Source organism: Stegostoma tigrinum, chromosome 3, assembly GCF_030684315.1.
Source record: "Stegostoma tigrinum isolate sSteTig4 chromosome 3, sSteTig4.hap1, whole genome shotgun sequence".
Lineage (NCBI taxonomy): Eukaryota > Metazoa > Chordata > Chondrichthyes > Orectolobiformes > Stegostomatidae > Stegostoma > Stegostoma tigrinum.
Window position 1 is genome coordinate 71353382 of NC_081356.1, and position 19937 is coordinate 71373318.

The 19937-nt window shown below is 39.9% G+C and overlaps 1 protein-coding gene across 5 annotated transcripts in view; it reads right to left on the bottom strand.

Annotated features, from left to right (window-relative positions):
* The window catches only part of LOC125450908 (casein kinase I), a 197717-nt gene extending 180179 nt beyond the window's left edge, over positions 1–17538 (bottom strand). For 3 of the 5 annotated variants that reach the window (XM_059644672.1, XM_059644669.1, XM_059644673.1), the window contains exons 1-2: positions 17325–17538; positions 11856–12272 (exon numbers count right to left, since the gene is read on the bottom strand). In XM_059644672.1, the coding sequence (XP_059500655.1) occupies positions 11856–12012 (157 nt within the window). In that variant the 5' untranslated portion in view covers positions 12013–12272; positions 17325–17538. Of the gene's footprint in view, positions 1–11855; positions 12273–16618; positions 16641–16977; positions 16999–17324 lie in introns of those variants that run through there. The other 2 variants (XM_059644671.1, XM_059644670.1) reach the window with 2 other exon arrangements.
* Between the last annotated feature and the right edge of the window lie 2399 nt (positions 17539–19937).

Consider the following 19937-nt stretch of genomic DNA (forward strand, 5'->3'; position numbering starts at 1 on the left):
AGGCTTATTGACATTAATGTGAGCTTGCCACATTTTGGGGAGGTATGTAATAGATGCACTCAGATTTGCCATCTTTGGGCATAATCTAGTTAAGATGAAGATCATGTGAGGAGAAACAACCAGGATTGTGGTGAAGATTTATTGGCACAGGGCAACAAACATAATGGCAAATGGACAGCCAAAGGCTAGATAGTTGGCAGCTCAAAAGTGCAACTGCAAATAACTCACAAAAGTAAGGAGTGGGTTCAGAAAGATGAAAGAGCTTTGAAGGGAAATATAGGTTGGTGAAGCAAGCCTCTTCCTTAACAAAACCTTGGGAATACAGAAGCCATGGAAGAGAAGAAAATATAGAGGTAACAGTGAATATGGACAGGTTATGTGGGGGGAGACGGGGTGGAAGAGGAGATTTAAAACAAGGACAGGAGTGAAAGCAGAAATGAGTGGGTCAGATCGATGGAGATGGAATTGAAATCACTGTGAAGCATAGTTGTTGAATACAGGGCCAGAAATGAGCCTCTGAAGCGCTGGTGTTATGTCCCGCTTTCTATTTATAAATAATATACTATAATAGATAAATAGAAAGCAGGACATAACACCAGCGCTTCAGAGGCTCACTGATGATGTTATCTAGAATGGTGACGAAACGTCTGAAAACGAACCTTCCAGCTCAGCGAGCAAACTCACATCCAGAGCCTCAACCTGAGCTACAAATCTTCTCAAAACTCGCTAGGGCCAGAAAGTATACAGAAACAGGATATACTGACTGCTGAAAATCACGGAATAGTATGTGGAGCTAGCAGGAGAGAAACGTTTTAAAATGACAGTCAAGAAGAGGTAGATTAATTCAGGAATGAGGGATTTCAGTTACGTGTATAGCTTGGAAAGGCTGAATAGGTTCTTCTCAGAGAATAGCTTAGGGTGAAATACGTTTAAGATCACAAAGAGTCTAGGCATAATAAATAGGGAGAAACTTGCTCGCTCGGAGGATTGAGAACTAGAGCATATTAAGTTAAGGTGATTTGCAAAGAAGCAATAATGATACGAGGAAAAACATTGCTCACACATCAAATGGTCAAGATTTGGAATGCATTGCTCAACAGAGAATGATGGAGACAGATTGAAATCATGGCTTTCAAAACAGAAATGAGCAATTATAAAACTGAACTGAGAAAATATGCAGCACCATTGGGAAAAGATAGGAAAATTGCATTCAGTGAGATGCTCTTGCTTGAACTGACATATACATGAGAGGCCAAATGACCCTCCCCTACTGTAACCAGTCCAACCAATCACCACTATGATTTGGATGGGGCAGGTGGAAGATGGAATCTATGCTCAGCAAGATGTTCACACTAGTAAACAAAGTTTCCATCAAAGGAAGATATCACTATGAATTGTCTACAATATAAACTGTAAGTGGCAAAGACAATGTTCACAAGTGAATGGCCAGTCTCAAGGAAACACAGAGTTGGAGATGAAATACTAACACATTACACAGAGACAGCGGTAGGTGTAGCAGGGAGTACTGGAATTAGTGAATGGATGAATTAGCCTCCTGTGAACATGCTGGATAGGAAAGTCAAAGCTGAAAAAAAGAGGAAGGATTTACTACTGACAAATGGCTCAAACAAACTCAAACACATAAGCAGAAAATTACTTCACCATTTGGTAACAAGTTTTCCACCCAACACCAGATCATCAGGTGATATGTGCATTGAAACAGACCAAATGAATAGACAGCATAGAGGACCAAGCTCTCACTCAACTTGTGGTGTATACGATTACATAACAGCCAAAAACTGAGCCAACGTTCACTGTGACAAGTGTATTGATTTCTTGTTGGCTGGAATATCAGATATATATTTTGCTGACATTGTAAACAAATGTGTTCAAACAAAAGCATATTCCAAAGCTTCTATTTTCAGATACAAAAAAGGTGATAAGATCGCAGAAAAACATAGACTGAAATATCGTTACAACATGCATTGAATGGACAACATCTAGTGGCCGCAGCTCAATCTACAGGATTTTAGAAATGTCGGCCCATCTTGAAAAGATAAGCTTTCTTTACATGAAAAATTGTTGCTGTGTGGTATCACATAGAAATGAGCTAGGCCAATGTGATCTCATTCGGTTTTTTTTAAACCTCAGATACACAAGTATTTGTCCATCTGCTGGTGAAGCCCTCATCTGTGATTAATCACCTCCATTTTCTACAATTCTAATACTTTACTGGCCAGCCTCCTATGCTTCATGGTCCAGAAACTTCAGCTCAACCAAAACGTCTGCTACTCATATTAGAATTCAGAGCCTGCACTTTTCATTCACCACCACTGAGAGCTGCACAAGCTCAGAGTAAACCAACACCTCAAACTTTAAATGCTCTTCGTAATAACCATCAAATTCTTCCCTATCTCAGTAACTTCTTCAGATCTACAACACTCAAAAATCTGGACTCACCACCACCACGTTCTCAAGGACAACTAAGGATGAGCAATAAAATGCTGAGCCAGCCAGTAACCTTGCACTCCTCAAATGAATAAAAAAAATGGCCTGTGCCTTCAGCTGCCAACCCCAGGGTTCGGCAACCTGTACTTCAGGGCTGCTCGCGACTTTCTAAAAATCAAATTAGCAGTTGTCCTAGGTAATGCACTGACACATTTTTTTATTATGCAAACCATTACGTTACATTCTATGGTTTCAAGTAATTATTTAGAAGGGAACATATTCTTGTTTCCTAAAAAAACTAGATACATCATGCTTAGAGTTAACAGGTTTGATTCAAACAGGTTTTGCAGTAGCAACATATATTTCCAGAACAGCAGACGTTAAATGACTTTAAACGTGAAAATCAGAGGGTTTTAGAAACCTTAAAATCGTTAAAACAAATAGCTAAAGAAATTGCCTTAGTTTAAAGCTTAAATTTTGTTTAAAAATTAATTTATGAATGAAATTAAAGTCAAAAAGCATGAAAATTCAATGTTGGGTCTACTTTAGTATAAATTGCTTTTACTGCAAAACTCAATCTACTTATGCATTAATGTAATGTAAAAATCATACACACTACTACAGACACCTGGCAATCTGCCAAGAATGTGGTTGGAAGTGCTAGATTTTTGTCCTAAAATCTGTAATTCATACTTAAGCATTATTTTAAACAGAAAGATTCTTCAGGTTTAAAACAAATTTGTAGATATCATGCTTAACTCATTCTGAAAATCAATCCACAATCCTTTCCCTCCTCTTTAAGGCCAGTCATTGAAATTTACTTTTCTAGCTAAACTTTTGTTAATCTGTCTCAATACGTTATGTCTCAAACTTTCTGTGAAATCCTGTCAAATAATGCTCCTGTAAAACATCTTGAGACATCTCTGTCAAAACCACCATGTAAGCATAATTAGTTGCTCCTGAAGACTGGGTGCTTGGTATTGAAGCCAAATCTCTTAAAGGCATGCATTTCATCAGGAGCACAGACAGTTTCATTTAGGCAGAGATTTGAAGCTGCACAAGGTCAATAAGTTCTCTTTTACTTATGAATGTGTCTGGGCTTTGTTTATTTTACAGTAGATTCAGTACTGGGATTGTTAAAACTTCAAGTTTCAAGAACAGTTGCAATGCGCATTTAACTGTCCTTTGCCCTTCTGATTTTTTGAGAGGGAGCGGGCAGATATATGTGTTTGCGTGTGTCTATGACTATGTCACTGTGCAAGACATGAGGGAACATAAGCCAAAACTGGAGGTGAACTAAAACATCAGTTTGAGGCCAACATGAACTTTTTATTGACACGTTCATATTTCTTCCCTACTTCGATTACAAAACCTCAACTGACATATTTGCGCCACGTAATGCAATTGAAAATGAGAAGATTCATTTATCGGTGCTGCATTTAAATTACCGTCTCCAGCCAGTAACCCATGAGCTTCAAACAACACAAGATTTTCACAACAGATAATGTCAACTTGTGTTATTAAATGAAAATCATGAAACAAAATAAGCTGAGAAAATTAAAAATTTGGATATTCAAGTAGAAATTCCTAAAATAATGCAAACATTTTACTTTTCATTCACAAAAATATTAGAAGTTCTGTAACTAGACTGGTAGTAATGCGGGGTCTTCGACTGAGAAAAATGATCAAAGGTACATCAAGCAAGTAGAATAAAAGAAAAGACAGCAAATCAAACAGAACAAGAGATTGAAGCATGGAAAAATGTTTGAGCTATGAGGAAAACAAGCTAGAGAAGCAGACAAACTTCAGACTGTAATTTCAGACACTGGACCTTATAGGCACCTGAAAGCACAACCACTAATGATGGTGCACAGGAATAGGAGGGACACATGAGGTTGAAGTCAGAGAAACAATGTTCAGGAGGGGTTGCCGAACAAGATCTGGTTTTTGAAGTATGAAGCAGAGAGGCCAAAAAGCGATTCAAAGGGCCTTTTAGATTAATTTGGGTGCATAAACGTAAGCCTTCAGTGCAATGCATAAAGCTTAGTAAAGTGTGGGTCAGATCACTTCAGGACCTATTTAAATAGAGAAGATAAGATGCAAATCTAATCCAAACTCAAAATAAACGCTGCCAAGTTCACAGTATCACAGAATTCTTACAGCGCAGAGAGGCACTATTCAGCCCATCTTGCTAGCACCACTTCTTCAAATAAACATCATTATGTAGTGCCAATTTCCTCTGCACCCGACCATAATTATCCAATATCTTCTAGAATACCTCAGTTGATCCTAGCCCCGCCACACTTCCAAGCAGTACATTCCATACCCAAACTATTCACTCAGTCGAAAACATTTGTCACATGTCTCCCTTACCTCTTCTGCAAATCACTTGAAATCTATGCCCTCTCTTAATCCTTTTACATATGAGAAGAATTTCTCCCGGTTTACTCTATACAGTCCATTCAAGATTTTGAAATACTGTCAAACTCTTAGCCTTTTCCTCTCCAAAGAGAGCAGTCCCAACTTCTTCAATCCATTTAATCCTCACAACTAAAGTTTCTCAACCCTGAAACCATTCTTGGAACCCTCTTCAAGACTCTCTCCATGCATTTGCAACCTCCCTATATTGTGGCACACTAAACTGTACACAATACAGCTGCGGTTTAACAAGTGTCTTAAAGAAGTTCAACAATACCTCTTCGCTCTAGTACTATATGCCCCTATTAACAAAGCTGATGATACTATTTTTTCACTTACCACTCTCTCCACCTCTCCTGCCACTTTCAATGATCTGTGTGCATATACACTTCGAACCCTCTGATCCTTCAACCCCTATTTCATAATGAGTTTCAGTGTTCTTCTGACCAAACTGTAACACCTTCCACTTCTCTGCATTCAGACTCATTTGCCATCTATCTTCCCACTACAACTTGTCCATGTCCTTTTGAGTTCTACACTGTTCTCCTCACAGTCCAAGCTTCACGTCATCTGAAAACTTTGAAACTGTCTGCTGCAGACCAAAATCCAGATCGTTAATATACAATCAGGAAACGCAGGAGTCCAAATACCAACTCTTGAGAACTCTACTACAAACATTCCTTCAATCTGAAAAATATTTATTGATCATTACACTGAATCCCATCATTCAGCCATTTTTTGTGCTTATGTCGCTACTTACACAGTCTTACTCCATGACATATAACTTTCTTCACATGTCTGTGGTGTGGTAGGTGGTCAGAGGGGGGTGCAAACACTCAGTAAGCAGGGTAACAGAGGAGCAGGAAATTCTTCCTTCTCAGTCTCAAGGAACCTATTACAATAAAAACTAACGTCATTCCTACTTTGAGCCTGTTGCTTGTATTCAGTCAGTGCTCCTCACAAACACTGGGTGTCAAACATGTGCGCTGACTGTTACTTTGTAATTGAAACTCCCATGACAATCAGACTCTGACCTCTGGCTGTAAGCAGTACTCACCTGGAGGGGAATAGGACATCATCCAAACCATGTCTGATAAAACTATGGCAAGTACAAAGCTGGCACACCCTACTAGCGCACACACAGAGGTTAAAAATGGAGGGTACCGATTCTAAATTTGAAAATTAAACAGATAACCTAGATCAAAGACTGAAAGAAGGGGGAGGAATAACAAAGCTCTATTTTGTAAAACATATGAAAGAGCGCGGAGAGAATGGCAATGAAAATGAATGAATGACTGGGGTACTTGCTTAAGGGGACATGGTGAAGAACAAGGGTGTGGTGGTTGGAGAGGGTCAGAAGCGAAGCGAGGATCTCTGTCCTGGTGACAAATAAATCCATGAAATTCTGTCACTCAACATTAGAATCTATTGTTCGGAGCTGGAGATAAGGTTTTTAAGACAAATAGCCTGTAACCTGGTGCCATGTGACCTCTGACTTTATCCATACCAGTCCAACACCAGCACCTCCACATCATGTCTTAAGCGGTATTCTTCCATTTTATAAAAAAAAAGTGGGGGCTTTATTGTGGTGGTGTGGCAAGAGTGGCTTAAAGGGTTTGGGAAATCAAGAATAATAGAGAAGGCACATGTTTTTCAGGACATGATGGCATTACAATTTGGGCTACAGAAACTTCAGTTTTCAGTTGGAATATATAACGAATTTGAAAGTAATTAAGGCAAATTTGGAGCAAGTTGTGATTTGGGTTTAGATAACGTGCTTACAAGTCAGAGCTGGCCCTATCAGAGATAGGGGTCCAAGATCTCCACTAGAGGGCTGAAAATATGGTAAAGACAGCTCAGAGAAGGTTTATTAGACTAATATTTGGAATGGCTGGGCTGTCGTATGGGGAAAGGTTTGACAGGCAATGTTTGTATCTGCTGGAGTTTTGCAGAGTAAGATGGGGCTTGCTTGAAACATAAGGTCTAACAGAGTAGACATAAGTTTCCATCAGCCATGATTTAAATGGACTCGATGGGCCAAATGACCTTTCCTCCATTCCTATATCTTATCGTCTTATGGTCTTAGGTGAAGCAAAAATAGGCAAATATTTTCAGACAGTTTTGAGTCTTTACAACTCTGTTCCCATGGACTTTTGAAGGAGAAAACTTGTATATTTTGAAATGGAGCTGAATAGGTTCTTTGAAAGTAAAGGAATGAAAGGATTTTGGGGCCAGGCAGGAATGGGAATATGACTACACAATCAGATTATTAAATGCTAGAGCAGGCACAAGGGGCAAATGGCCTACTTCTACTCCTGGTTTGTGTCGCCTGTGCTTCAATCTCCTTCTCCACTTCACTGGCCACAGCCATTTTAAACCCACATTCATGCAACCTATGCATAATCATGTACTCCACCAGTGAATCACAGCACATTCTGAAATTAAGATAACAAAGTGTGAAGCTGGATGAACACAGCAAGCCAAGCAGCCTCCCAGGAGCACAAAAGCTGACGTTTCAGGTGTAGACCCTTCATCAGAGGGTCTAGGCCCGAAACATCAGCTTTTGTGCTCCTGAGATGCTACTTGGCCTGCTGTGTCCATCCAGCTCCACACTTTGTTATCTTGGATTCTCCAGCATTTGCAGTTGCCATTATCTCTTATCACATTCTGAAATTACCTCATTTATGGCTGTTCTGGACATTCACAAGTTTAGAGTTTCTGCAATATCTGGCAATGACTGAATCTCAACTCCCAAATAATAAGATTTTGTTCCTTATTGAAGCCAGCACACAAATATTTGTCCATCAGTTTCCCATCCCAAAACCATCACTGACTCCTCCTGCATAGTACACATCTTTGAGCAACTCGCCGTTTTCCAGATGTCTCACTTTTGCATTAAAATTTTAAGTGCCCACAGCCCTCAGAGCTCCAACCTGAATTTTCAGCCAAGTTATCCACCACCATCCTTACCATTGAACAACTCTTGATCCTTAATTTCACGTCTCAAACCAGTTCAACTCCTTTCCTCTGACTTCTCCTTCTCCATATAAATGCTCACATCAATGTTCATAGCAAGCCCTCGAACCAGTCACCTCTTGTGGTAGCTAACAAAATCTATCTTTCAAATTTAATAACTATGATTTCTAACACCCTCAGCATAGCTTTTCAAATCCCATTCCTCCCAACATACAAGTTAATCTGGCACACATTTCTTGCTCATCTATCACCAGATCTGGGAGGACCTCATCATATTAATACTCATTCTTCACTTCTCTACTTATAATCTTTGATTTATTTTCTCCACTGTCAACTGTATCTCTCTCTTCAGCGCCATCCCTGGAACAAGGTCAGATTTACAGATGGTACAAACCTAAAACAGAAATGGGAATTGAGAGGAATATATTAAAACGGTTTCAAAAGGATTTGGACAGGCTTAGTGAATGATTGGAAACATGGCATATTGAATTTGGTGTGGGGAAATAAAAAGGTGGGGTTATCTACTTTGGTAGTAAGAACAGATGAACAGACTACTCTTTACACGGAAGAAGTTTGGCAAGTATTCATTAGTAAAAAGGATTTGGATGTCTTTGTCAATAGTCACTGAAGGCTAACCTGCAAGTTCAGCACGCTCTTTTGATGCCGCTCCCACACAAATGTCAATCACTCACCTACCCTTTCTGGACCCACAATACCGAAATTTTACATGACTCCTACTCCTCAAGTATTGTGCCGCACCCATCAGGGTTGTCACAGTCCTTGTCCCCAAATCCTCCCAATAACTCAGGCAGAATTCGACCATTTGCAACCTTAATCTCCAAAAAGAACGCGGGGACTGAGTTTCTGCTCTTCCATCCTCTTTCATTTTCTCCGCTGCACATCTGTGTTTTGTGTTACTACCATAAGTATGCAACACGAATTAAAATTCTATTTGTCTTAATTTTATTAGGATTGGTTATTAAAACATAAATGGGGAAAATATATTTCTCAGCACTTCAGGAAGAGCATGAGTGAGAATCCATTTTACAAACTAGGCTAAGACAAACGTTTAGTTTGCTCTCAAATGTTTCAAGAGCATTGGAAGGATATTTCTTTCTGACACAGACTGCAGCTACCAACACGCATTTCTACTCCAACTTCCACCTTTCCTAATGTAGTAACAAACTCGGAACTTTTAATTACCTACAGAAAACCGATACATGCAGCAGAGGATGAATCTGCCCCAAGACAACCAAAGAAAAGTCACCCCAAAACTGGAACAGAGTCAGAGACAGTAGGAATTGCAGATGCTGGAGAATCTGAGATAACGAGGTGTAGAGCTGGATAAACACAGCTGGCCAAGCAGCATCAGGGGAGAAGGAAGGCTGACATTTCGGGTCTAGACCTTTCTTCAGAAAGGGTCTAGGCCCGAAACGTCAGCCTTCCTGCTCCTATGATGCTGCTTGGCCTGCTGTGTTCATCCAGCTCTGCACCTTGTTAACCTAGGACAGAGTCAGAGTCAGAAAAGAGATGTTCTGCCAATCAGAAACTGGTTCTCCCTCATGATTGTTGCGAACAGCGAACCTTTTAGCAGTAAAAGCAGGAGAGAAGAAAAATATTAATGAAAATGCATTCAGAAGGTGAGTTTTGATAAGCAAGGCCAACAAAGGTAAGAACCAATGAGGCTAGTAAAGCAAGATCAAGGAAAGCAAGTTCTCAGAAGGCCTGAAACAGTGAGTCAGAGGACTGGTGGGAAGCAAGGCTGGGAGCTAAGGAGGGAAACAAAAGAGGCAGCATGGAGTGGGTAAATCAGGCAAAAGGAAACAAACAGCTTTGAACCTTTCAGCAAGGAAGTCGTGTACTCAATGAACTTTACTATTGTAATATACACTGACAATTGGATAATTTAACACTGACCAGAGTGATTTCAAGAAGAGTTACGTTCAAGTTTATCAATCTTAAAACACCTCACATAACATGAATTATTTGCAAGTGTAGTGGTTGTTAAAAACAAACATAAACCATTAATGGTGACCTCCTCAGTACATGGAAAACATGTTTAAAGTGAATTCTTAAAGTAATGCTTGTTTTTAGGTAATGTTCTGTAAACACATGCCTGTAATCACAAGCCAATTTTACGACCTTAGTATCTTGAGATTAATGCCTTCTTTATGGTGACAATTTTAATATTTCATTGAACAATGATGATGCTTGAGGATATTGTTGAATTCTTCTAACTGTGCATCTGCCCAGGAGACTGAACTATGTCAAACTCAGGTATATCTTTTAGGAGAACTTTGTAATTCAAGGTTACAGTGGTTTCATATGCACCCCTGTCCTCTCAAAGCCCATCTCCATGGAAGCATGATTACCATGGGTCTGTTTCAGCTAGAAATGCTGAATAGCTAGAGTTTAGACAACTTCATTTTACCTGAAATTAAAACAGGCAATTTAATGTACAACCCTTTACAAAACCTGATTCTCAGGAGCACCTAAAAATTCCAATGGAACTGTTTCAAAGGGCAGAGGAATCTTCCAGGCAACTTTCATCCCTGAGCTATCACTTGCTTCTAATCACATTGCTGTTTCTAAACTTTTGCTGTCAATAAGTTAGCTGCCAATTTCCACATTAAAACAATATCTACACTTCAAACACAGAAATCAGTTAGCGAGTTTTGAGAAGGCTTCGTCGGAGGCTCACTGATGATGTTACCTAGAATGGTGACGAAACGTCTGAAAACTAACCTTCCAGCTCAGCGAGCAAACTCACATCCAGAACAGAAATCAGTCGCTACATTTTGTATTTGGACATCCTGAAGTCACAAAGGTTCACTGATTTTTTTTAAACAATATTCCATCTTTTAAAGACTAGACATCAGTATTAAACAGAAATAATGTAGGACGGTTTCATGATCAGTGAGCTTCATGAAGACTCCTCATATTTGATTTGCTTTAAGCTCTTGAAAAACCTGACCAATCTCGTTTGCACAGAATGAATTTTCTAATTCATACAACACAGTGCATTCAATTTTATTTTGAAAGCAATTAGACAAGAATTAGTCAATGCTTCAGTTTGTGAGCTCCCTCATTAGATCTCCTGGTTGCAAAGAAAGAGATTAATCTTTTAGCATTGTATACAATATATATTGTCATTAATGAGCATTCAAGTCCATGAACATACTTTAACAAACTTGGCTTAAGTTGGAGGTGCAAAGAAACACAAAATAGGCCACAATTTTGTCAGAAAGATGAAGCCAATATATTTTCAATCCAAATACATTTGCAGATCAGATCATCTTGAATTGACAAGGGCACAGGATATAAAATCATTTGACAAAAAGTGAGAGCCTGTCATCGACTAACATGTCCTGGAATTTACCATCAATGGAATAGCTGTAAGGTGGTCCATCCACTGTTGACTCAACTGAAGTTCTCAAATTGCCAATTAATATGTTACCTACAACAGGGAATGTCACAACTCGGGGCAAGGCTGCTAGGTACACCCAGTACTCAGAGGAGAGCACCCTCTGTGATCATTGCCTCCATGTGTCACTTTGGCCTCCAACCACTTACTAGGACCTGCCTGACTGGCCCTACCAAAGCCATCCCACCTCACCTTGGTAACCAGCCTCCCATCACACCTCCTCACGAAAGATTTCTGGAGTCCTAGCAGTGCCCATCACTCCCAGCGGTGCTACTGGGGTTAGAGAGCTGCCAGGCAACTAACTGGACAACAACCGAGGGAGGCTGGACATCCTCCTATATGGCAGTGAAAACAATGACCTCAGGCAGTTAACAACCCACAATCATAAAACCTTGTGGTGGCTTATTGCCCTAGGTTTTCATTAGGAGAGGTGACACCACTCCTTCATGAAAAATGTGTTCAAGTTTAAAACAAAAATGATGATTCGATAAATCAGAAAGCAAAAGTAATTACAGCATTTCAACAAGTCAGAAATTCAGATGTTATAAATATATCTCTCAAAATATTGCATATATTAAGACTTTCTTACCTAATCTAAGTTCTCCAAAATTGCCACATCCTATCTTTTTCCCAACCCTGAAGTTGGGTCCAACCATTAGAACACCAGAACTATGGGCACTTCGTCCCCCACTCCTGCCCATTCTAGATCGTTCTTCTATTTTATCTTTATCTTTTGTTTTCTCCATAATGAGTTCCTGCTTACAGCAATTTTCTGTATGTACTCGGTTATGCACTTTCAGATTGTATAGTTCCACAGCGGAAGCATCTTTTGGAATAAAGTCAGGTGTAGCAGCACAAGGTGTTCAAAGACAGGTACAGCATTCAAAAATAATTATTTTCATCCCATTCGCAAAAGCTTCCTTGGTAACGGCGACAGTAATGAATAAATTCCACCATTTGTACAAGGTATTCGTCCCAACTAATGGTACTCTCAATTGCTGAAGACCTGAAAAATAAAATTTAAAAATGTTATCAACTCACTTATCACTTTGATGTCTGCAGACAAGGCAAACACATTCAGTAGCACACACCAGCCATAGATGGACATCTACAACATCAGCAATAATACTGCAGGCAGACACCTCTACTTATCCTAAAAGTATAAGGAGACCCGCAAACCACCACCAATCAAAACAAATGTAGCTGTTGGTACTTTCAGAGAACAGAGAATTCAATATACATCCTTCAACAAAAATGCCAAGTTACATGACTAACGTAACCAATGTTCTTACTGAAGCAGCCAAGAATATTGTTCATGCATGTACCAAACTCAAACTGTAATCATAACTGTGGACATTTTAGAAATGTTTGCAGTCAAGTAAACAGAAATGTGTGCTCAAATTTAGACTCAAATTAATTTCTCTTGGACTCCTCAGAGACCAAAAAACACAGATTAAAATATCTCCAAATTGCATCCTCATGGGTAGATTCTAAAATTTCCAAGGGTCTCCCAATTTTGCTGTGAACTTCAAATCTTTCTTTGAAAAAAAAAATTCCCAGTAAAAAAAGACGTAGCAAGAACTGACGATGCTGGAGTCACAGATAACACAGTGTGGAGCTGGAGCAGCACAGCGGGCCAGACAACATCAGAGGAGCAGGAAAGTTGACATTTTCTTCATAAATGAATTCCCAGTCAAAGTTTCCTTTCTAAAGATTCTTACAAAGTCCTCAACAGGGCTGCAGCATGTTCATCACCCTGAACTTAGCAGATATCTAAAAGATCAAGTAAGGCCACTAAACATGGCAAAAAAGTTCCTTCACCAGCACTAAGGAGGCAATGGCAATTTCAGAAGCAATTTCATTCCTTGCAGAATTTGTAGTGGTTTATTTATTGATCAAGTTTTGTTACAATATGCACTAATGTTTCCAAATATTTGATTAGACTCCCAAACTCTTCAGTTTCAAAAGCAATAGCTTGGTTATGACTAAAACGGAGCTTGAACAATTAATCATCACAATTTAATAAGACTGGAGTACAAACTGCATGAAACATTTTGTAGCTCTCAACGTGAATTTTTTTAGAATTCTAATGATTTCAACAGAGTGGCTATTTTACAAATTAAGCACATGGGTTTAATTCAAACCAAACACTTTCTAATTAAAAAAATGTAGCCAGATACACATTTTCCAGCTCCACTTCCACAAAATCTGCATTGTCTTTCACAGTTTTCTCCTCTTTTGAAATGTTTCCATCTCCAAAAACAAATTCTTACAGCTGAAAAACTGGGAATTGTGTATCGTGTGCATTAATCCCAAAGTAATTCCCAACAGTAACTTAGATATGAAACACGCAGATTTTCTCCCTGATGATCTGCCCAACATTTTTTGGGAATGGGGTGCAACTCAACCACTCAGCAGCTTCCAAAAGTTCTACCACTTTGTCATTTTCAAATATAGATTGATTTCCACAGTATACAGTTTACAGGTGCCATCTGGGTAACCATGAACCTGAAGCGCAGGGAAACAAACAGTTCATGTTGGAATACAATTCTTTCCAGCTTGGCATGTAAGTCAGCAATTAAAATTTGGCAGGAACTTCAAAGAGTTTCCACAGCTAAAATATTGCACACTGAACCGACATAAGGGACAAGAAAAAATCAGGGTCTGTGCCCCTATAAACCATTCACTGTGGCTTCTCTTTGCAACTGAAGATCAAATAAAGATGTATGTACAAGTGTGGCTCCATACTCACTTCCTCACTGCCGGTGTCAAGTTACCTGCCAAAAACAAAATCTGACAAAAATCACCACCCACAAACACAGCAACAACTGCATATGTTCAAGTACAGCAACCACTAATATCTCTACCACTGCTTCCTCCATCAATGTTACAGAAATCTGGAAAGAAATTGCTTGAAATCTACAAAACATCGGATTTATTTTGCTTCATTGCAGATGGCAGAACATTTTTAGATACTTGTATTTTACCAAATCAATCAATCTGCCCAGTAATGTTACCACCCAAGAACTTTTTTTAAAAATCATGTTAAAAAACAAAGCAAATAAAATCATGAAAGGCAAGCGTAGCGTCCAAGATTTTAATTGGTTATCAAGTAATAAGAGCCCCATTACAAAGTAGCAATGAGTTGTTGCTTGGTTGAGGGTTATGCTGCTAATCACTACCGAGTTAAGGTTGCGGAAGAAACACAGAAGAATCGAGTGTCTCTCTTCTTCGATGGGTCTGTTTACAAAGGAAATCCCCTAGTGGCTCAAAAAATAAATGCACCGTCATTTGTGATACTGAGCCAATTTGAGAATGTTCCAACTTGCTTTAGTGCACCTAAGGTAGGAGAAGGAAAACTACTTAGCAATTGGAAAGTACACGTCAACACAGACGACAGGTTCAACTGCCAAACTCCCCAAAAAAGGACGATCACCGAAATTGGGTATCGGAGAGCCATCAGTATCTGTGAAAATGTTTCTTTACTGGCTCAATTTTTTCAGAAGACTGAGGAAATTGTGAAAAGCCTGGAAATTAACCTCCATTAAATGCAGCTAAATAAATATGTTTAAGTCAGCAGACAATGGTTGAAAGCTGAAAACTGAAAATGTACACTTTTCCTCCCAAAAACTTAGAAGTACGCACATGTTTGTGTGACCCAGGATATATTATTTAATACAGCAGTTTTATATAACTTATACTATAAAATGCATGTTCACTTCTTTTCATGTTAATAGCATTAACTCTAGTCTTGTATGAAATGTATCAGAAAATGCTGGTAAGAAAATCAATGTAAAGCCAAAATAATTCGAAATATGGCTAAGAACTTACAATATTTATGAGTAGCCAGTTTTGTTCTGTGTTTATTTGGTAAACCAAAATACAGCATTACACCACATGCCACAGTATGAAGGGCAAAGTCATATTTCTGCTTGTAGTATTTTGGATCAGATATTTCCTTATATAGAGGCAATATAAAGTGACAATCTTTTGCCAACAGGCTTATCTTCCACTGTATGCTCCTTTTGAGCAAAATTATTAACACATAACAACTGTTTCAACAAATATAATCCAGTAAACACAATACCTGATCACCTTCTACTTTACAAATAGTGCACGAAAAGAGAAAATTGTCAAGAATACATCAATACTCCTCTCTCAAACAAAAAATTCTAAGAACAAACCATTCAATCATTTGTTAGAGCTCAAAATTTCCAAATTGAGTAAACACTCCATGAAACTTCAAGATTTAAATGAGGAATAAGTCTTAGGAGTTAATAAGGAAATTAAAACACAAGTATAATTTTAAATAATAGACTGTAGTGGTATTTTTTAATAACCTTAATCATAGTATGCAGCTTACTACCATTCACAAACAACCTGCTACTTATTAGCTAAGGATCATTTCTGAACTGTCACCCATTTGGCTCCAAGTTGTAGGCATTACTGCCCAATATACCAATAAATATACACATATTGAAGGCTGCCTTTATAACTCATCAGTCTTTAAAGCATCCACTTACTTTAAATTATCCTTATTGTAACAGAAACATGGACTTTTTTTTGCATCTTACTTCACCAAACCACCAACTCCCTCAAAAATTGTGACTGAACATTGTAGAGAAAGCAGGATGAGTAACTGCTGAGTAGGATTAAAATTATTTGTTGCATATTATGTACGACCAACAACGACTTAAGTCTGCAAGATAGCGAATTCATCCTGAGCATGTTATTGACAACTACTGACATACAAAGAATCACTGCAAGGAATTAATTTTTTGTATTCATACTATAAATTCTTGAATGAGATTATAATTGTCCGTTATTCCCTACTAAATATACGTTGTGGAAAGGATAGGCTGTGATCAATCACCAGATTGGTTTTGTATCTAATGTGAGAGGCAGGCCCCAAGTCACAAGCCAGCTCACTGGTTGAGCCGAAAAGATTATATTTCTTCTACATGTTCTTTACTTATGTATCCCGGGATATTTGCTTTAGTTAGCCGTAGCCAATTCATGCGAACTTAAATCGGGCTCGTGTTTAAAAAAAAACGCAACAGATGATGGGAAAGCACCAGTGAGTCCTTCCAGGCCTGGCTGCTGCCTCTAACCAGCCTGTCAATCCCAGCATCAGATACAAGCTGCACTGTTAAGACTCTGCCACCGACCGCAATCTTGTTGCTTTCTCTCTTCCCGAAGCTGTATTTACGAACATTACGAAATGGCAAGTTCAGGCCATTCTGTTTAGAAATTGCGGGGTTTCATCGTCATCACAGTGAAACACATCATCAGGAAGCTGACATTTGTTCGGTGGAACCAAGTGATCCACACTGCTGGGAGCTTTGCCCTCACCTCGTCTGCAATCATGAAGCGGTAAGCAGAGCAGTGGCATCCTCCTGCAGCCAGAGCAGGGTCACTCTGGTAGGGTGAGTGCTCACTGCACAAAGCACTCAGAAACACAACACCACAGTCATTCCCAACCTAATGACATGTAGTCAATACCTTCAACAACTAACATGTAACTGGTGTAAGTAAACAAAGGAACAATAATCTATCATATTCCAAAAGGAGGTGGTGGTGGGGCTAGGGGTGGGGGGAGGAGGGGTGTGGACCTATCCTGCCCAGCTAACGTGCGACCTTACACAATGTTAAAAGTTACAACAGCACAAACTACCAATAATTTTAGATTCCAACTCCTTCGTTTTACCCACCAATTCGGATGCCAGCGGAAAATCAATTTGATAACCCCCACACATCCTCCCGGAAAAAAAGGCAAGAGGCTGAGATTCCAATCGGAGGGACACAGAGCCACATTCCAACCTCCCCCCCCCCCCCCCCCCCGCCAAGGAGTAACTGTAAGGAAAGGTTGGCGGGGGGGGGGGGTTGGAAATATACAACCGGCTAAGACTCCAGAACGGAGAGGATTCGGAGACATAAATTCCGGAAAAAAAAACACAACGCCAGGTTAAATGCAAACAGCCAGGTTTAACACAATCTTAAAAATAAAACATACACACACCCAAGTCCCCACACAGAATAAACACAAATGTACACAGACCTGTTCTGGGTGGTTATGTTATAAAATATATATAATATACATATAGCGATCATTTGAAATTAAAGTGCGTCGGTTTAAAAGCTCTCGGTGCCGGGACAAAAGGGGAAGGAGGTTTACATCCAGTGACGGCAGCAGCAGCTACTGGGCTGCTGTGAGCAGAGGCCCCGCAGCCCCCGGCTCAGCCTCTCTCCGCTCGAGCCTCCGCTTTTTGTTCCAAAATGTTCCGAGTCACCGAGCGCGAGCGGAAATCCCCAGGAAAACCCCTGAGTGACAGCGCACTGGCCAATCAGCGCCCAGCTCGCGCCGGCCTGCAGCCAGCGCAAAGCAAGCGGCTCCTCCGGAGGGCTGCACCGCGGCAACGCAACAACAGTGATCCGTGCTTCCCACATTCACTCACCACACGCACGTACATAAGAAAAGCAGGGCAAATGTATGGCACAGGCCGATCACCTGCACGAATTCTCAGCGCGCTAGACACACACACTCATAAAACAAAGGACGAATCAACGGCACACCGATTGACCATCCTCGTCTACCTCGGCTTCCTCGTTCACCTACCGGTGAGAAGAAAGCAAAAACGTATGATTCCGGAAAAGCTACAGGTTTACATGCACGCTGATAAACTTTACACTTTTTCACGTTGGAAGTTCGTTTCCCTGATTCCATCAAGCCATTCATCAGTGCACAACTCAAATCAGATCGCCGCTTGCGAAGTCATGGGCAAGGCTTCTTTATCCATCATATGAAATGCTACCCACAATTTAAGTTGGCCGCATACGCAGGTCATTTACGATTCGTGCAAGATGTTGTATTTATACAAAAGTACACGTTGGTCAGCTTCAGTCAAGTTAACACTGAACAGAACTGAAGCTTATTACGATAAATCGATAATGTATTAATGGACACGAAGAAACTATCCAGTGCATCATGGAATTTCGCCGACTGAGACAGTTTTTCTTAGCCAACCAATCAATCCAATGTATCCGTCCAGTTTACTTCCCACAAGCTCAAATATTATTAATCTGGCCTCCAGTAATTTCTCATTAAAACTTTTGCTCAGAACAGACATTCAAACACTTCAACCAATCTATCTCCTAAACTTTAACATAACCATCCTAAGTCTGTGGATTTTGACTACTGGTGTACCAATTTAGGGAAACAATTCACTCCATCACAGTCTACACTATCTTAAAAACCTCTTCGGCCGCTAGCTTATTGCAATCCAGTTCCTAATGTCCACATTTAACTGGCGGTTCCCGTGAAGAAAAATGAAAGAAAAGTATTATACTGATACAGAGGGTTAGGTTTTCCTAGCTTGAAACTGCAGCCTATTCTGGTTACATAGCAGAAGTAGCTTTATACTGCATCAACTTTTGCTGCAGGTGGAATTGGGAATATATGAGGCTAGCTACAGGTATAACATATTCGTGATAATGGGAACTGCAGATGCTGGAGAATCCAAGATAATAAAATGTGAGGCTGAATGAACACAGCAGGCCCAGCAGCATCTCACCCTCTCTGATGAAGGGTCTAGGCCCAAAACGTCAGATTTTGTGCTCCTGAGATGTTGCTGGGCCTGCTGTGTTCATCCAGCCTCACATTTTATTATCCTGGTATAACATATTCCACCGTTTGATTAAAACAAAATTCATACATAAAAATGGCTAGAAATATTTGATTCTGCTTGACAAAACTTGGAAAGCTGTGATATTTTGAAACCAAATTAGTTATAAAACTCATTAAAAATGACAGAGCATACAGATACCCATTCAACTGATGGGGACAAGAAGGAATTGCAGTTGTTGTAGAGAACGGAAATTAGAGGTAGATATCACTTCGCAGCTGAAAATTGAGAGTTCTAAAAGCTATGTTGCCTGCCTAAATGTCAGGGCTGGAGGGGAACTTGTAATGGGAGAGAATAGATCCAGTTACCATCATGTTTTGGATACTGACCACGCAGTTGGGACCAAGAAAGAGGTTCTGTCAAGCAGACTCCCAAGTTAGAAGCTAAATCTAAAACACAGAACCACAAAGATAATGATCTCTGGATTACTATCTAAGCCTATCTGGGTTTGATCCAGTGATTAAGGGATGGCTTACTCTGTCTATTACATGCTGTTTCCACTATTTAACATGCAGGAAGCAATGTGTTAGAGCTTTACCAAAGTGTTCCCTCATTGTTGGGCATACCTGCTCCTAACAATGCCCTCCTTTTCCTTTCATTGAACCAAGGTTGATCCTCTGGCTTGCTGTTAGTAGTATAGTAACTAATAAACTAGGCCGTGAGTGTATCGACTCAGATGCTGATAGTCTGTAGCACTCATTAGAACACAGAACAATACAGCGCAGAACAGGCCCTTCGGCCCTCCATGTTGCGCCGACCTGTGAACTAATCTAAGCCCCTCCCCCTACACTATCTCATCCCAGATTTGATGCCCAGGTTTGTTTGATCTGTTTGAAGTTAATCCCATTAAGGGCAATAGTAATACCACGCAACACAACGCTGGGGATTCTTGGCGTGAAGACAGGAATTTGTTTCCACAAGGACTGAGATGGTCACAGTTCCAAATACTGTTATGGACTTATGAATTGGTGACAGGAAGATTGGTGGTG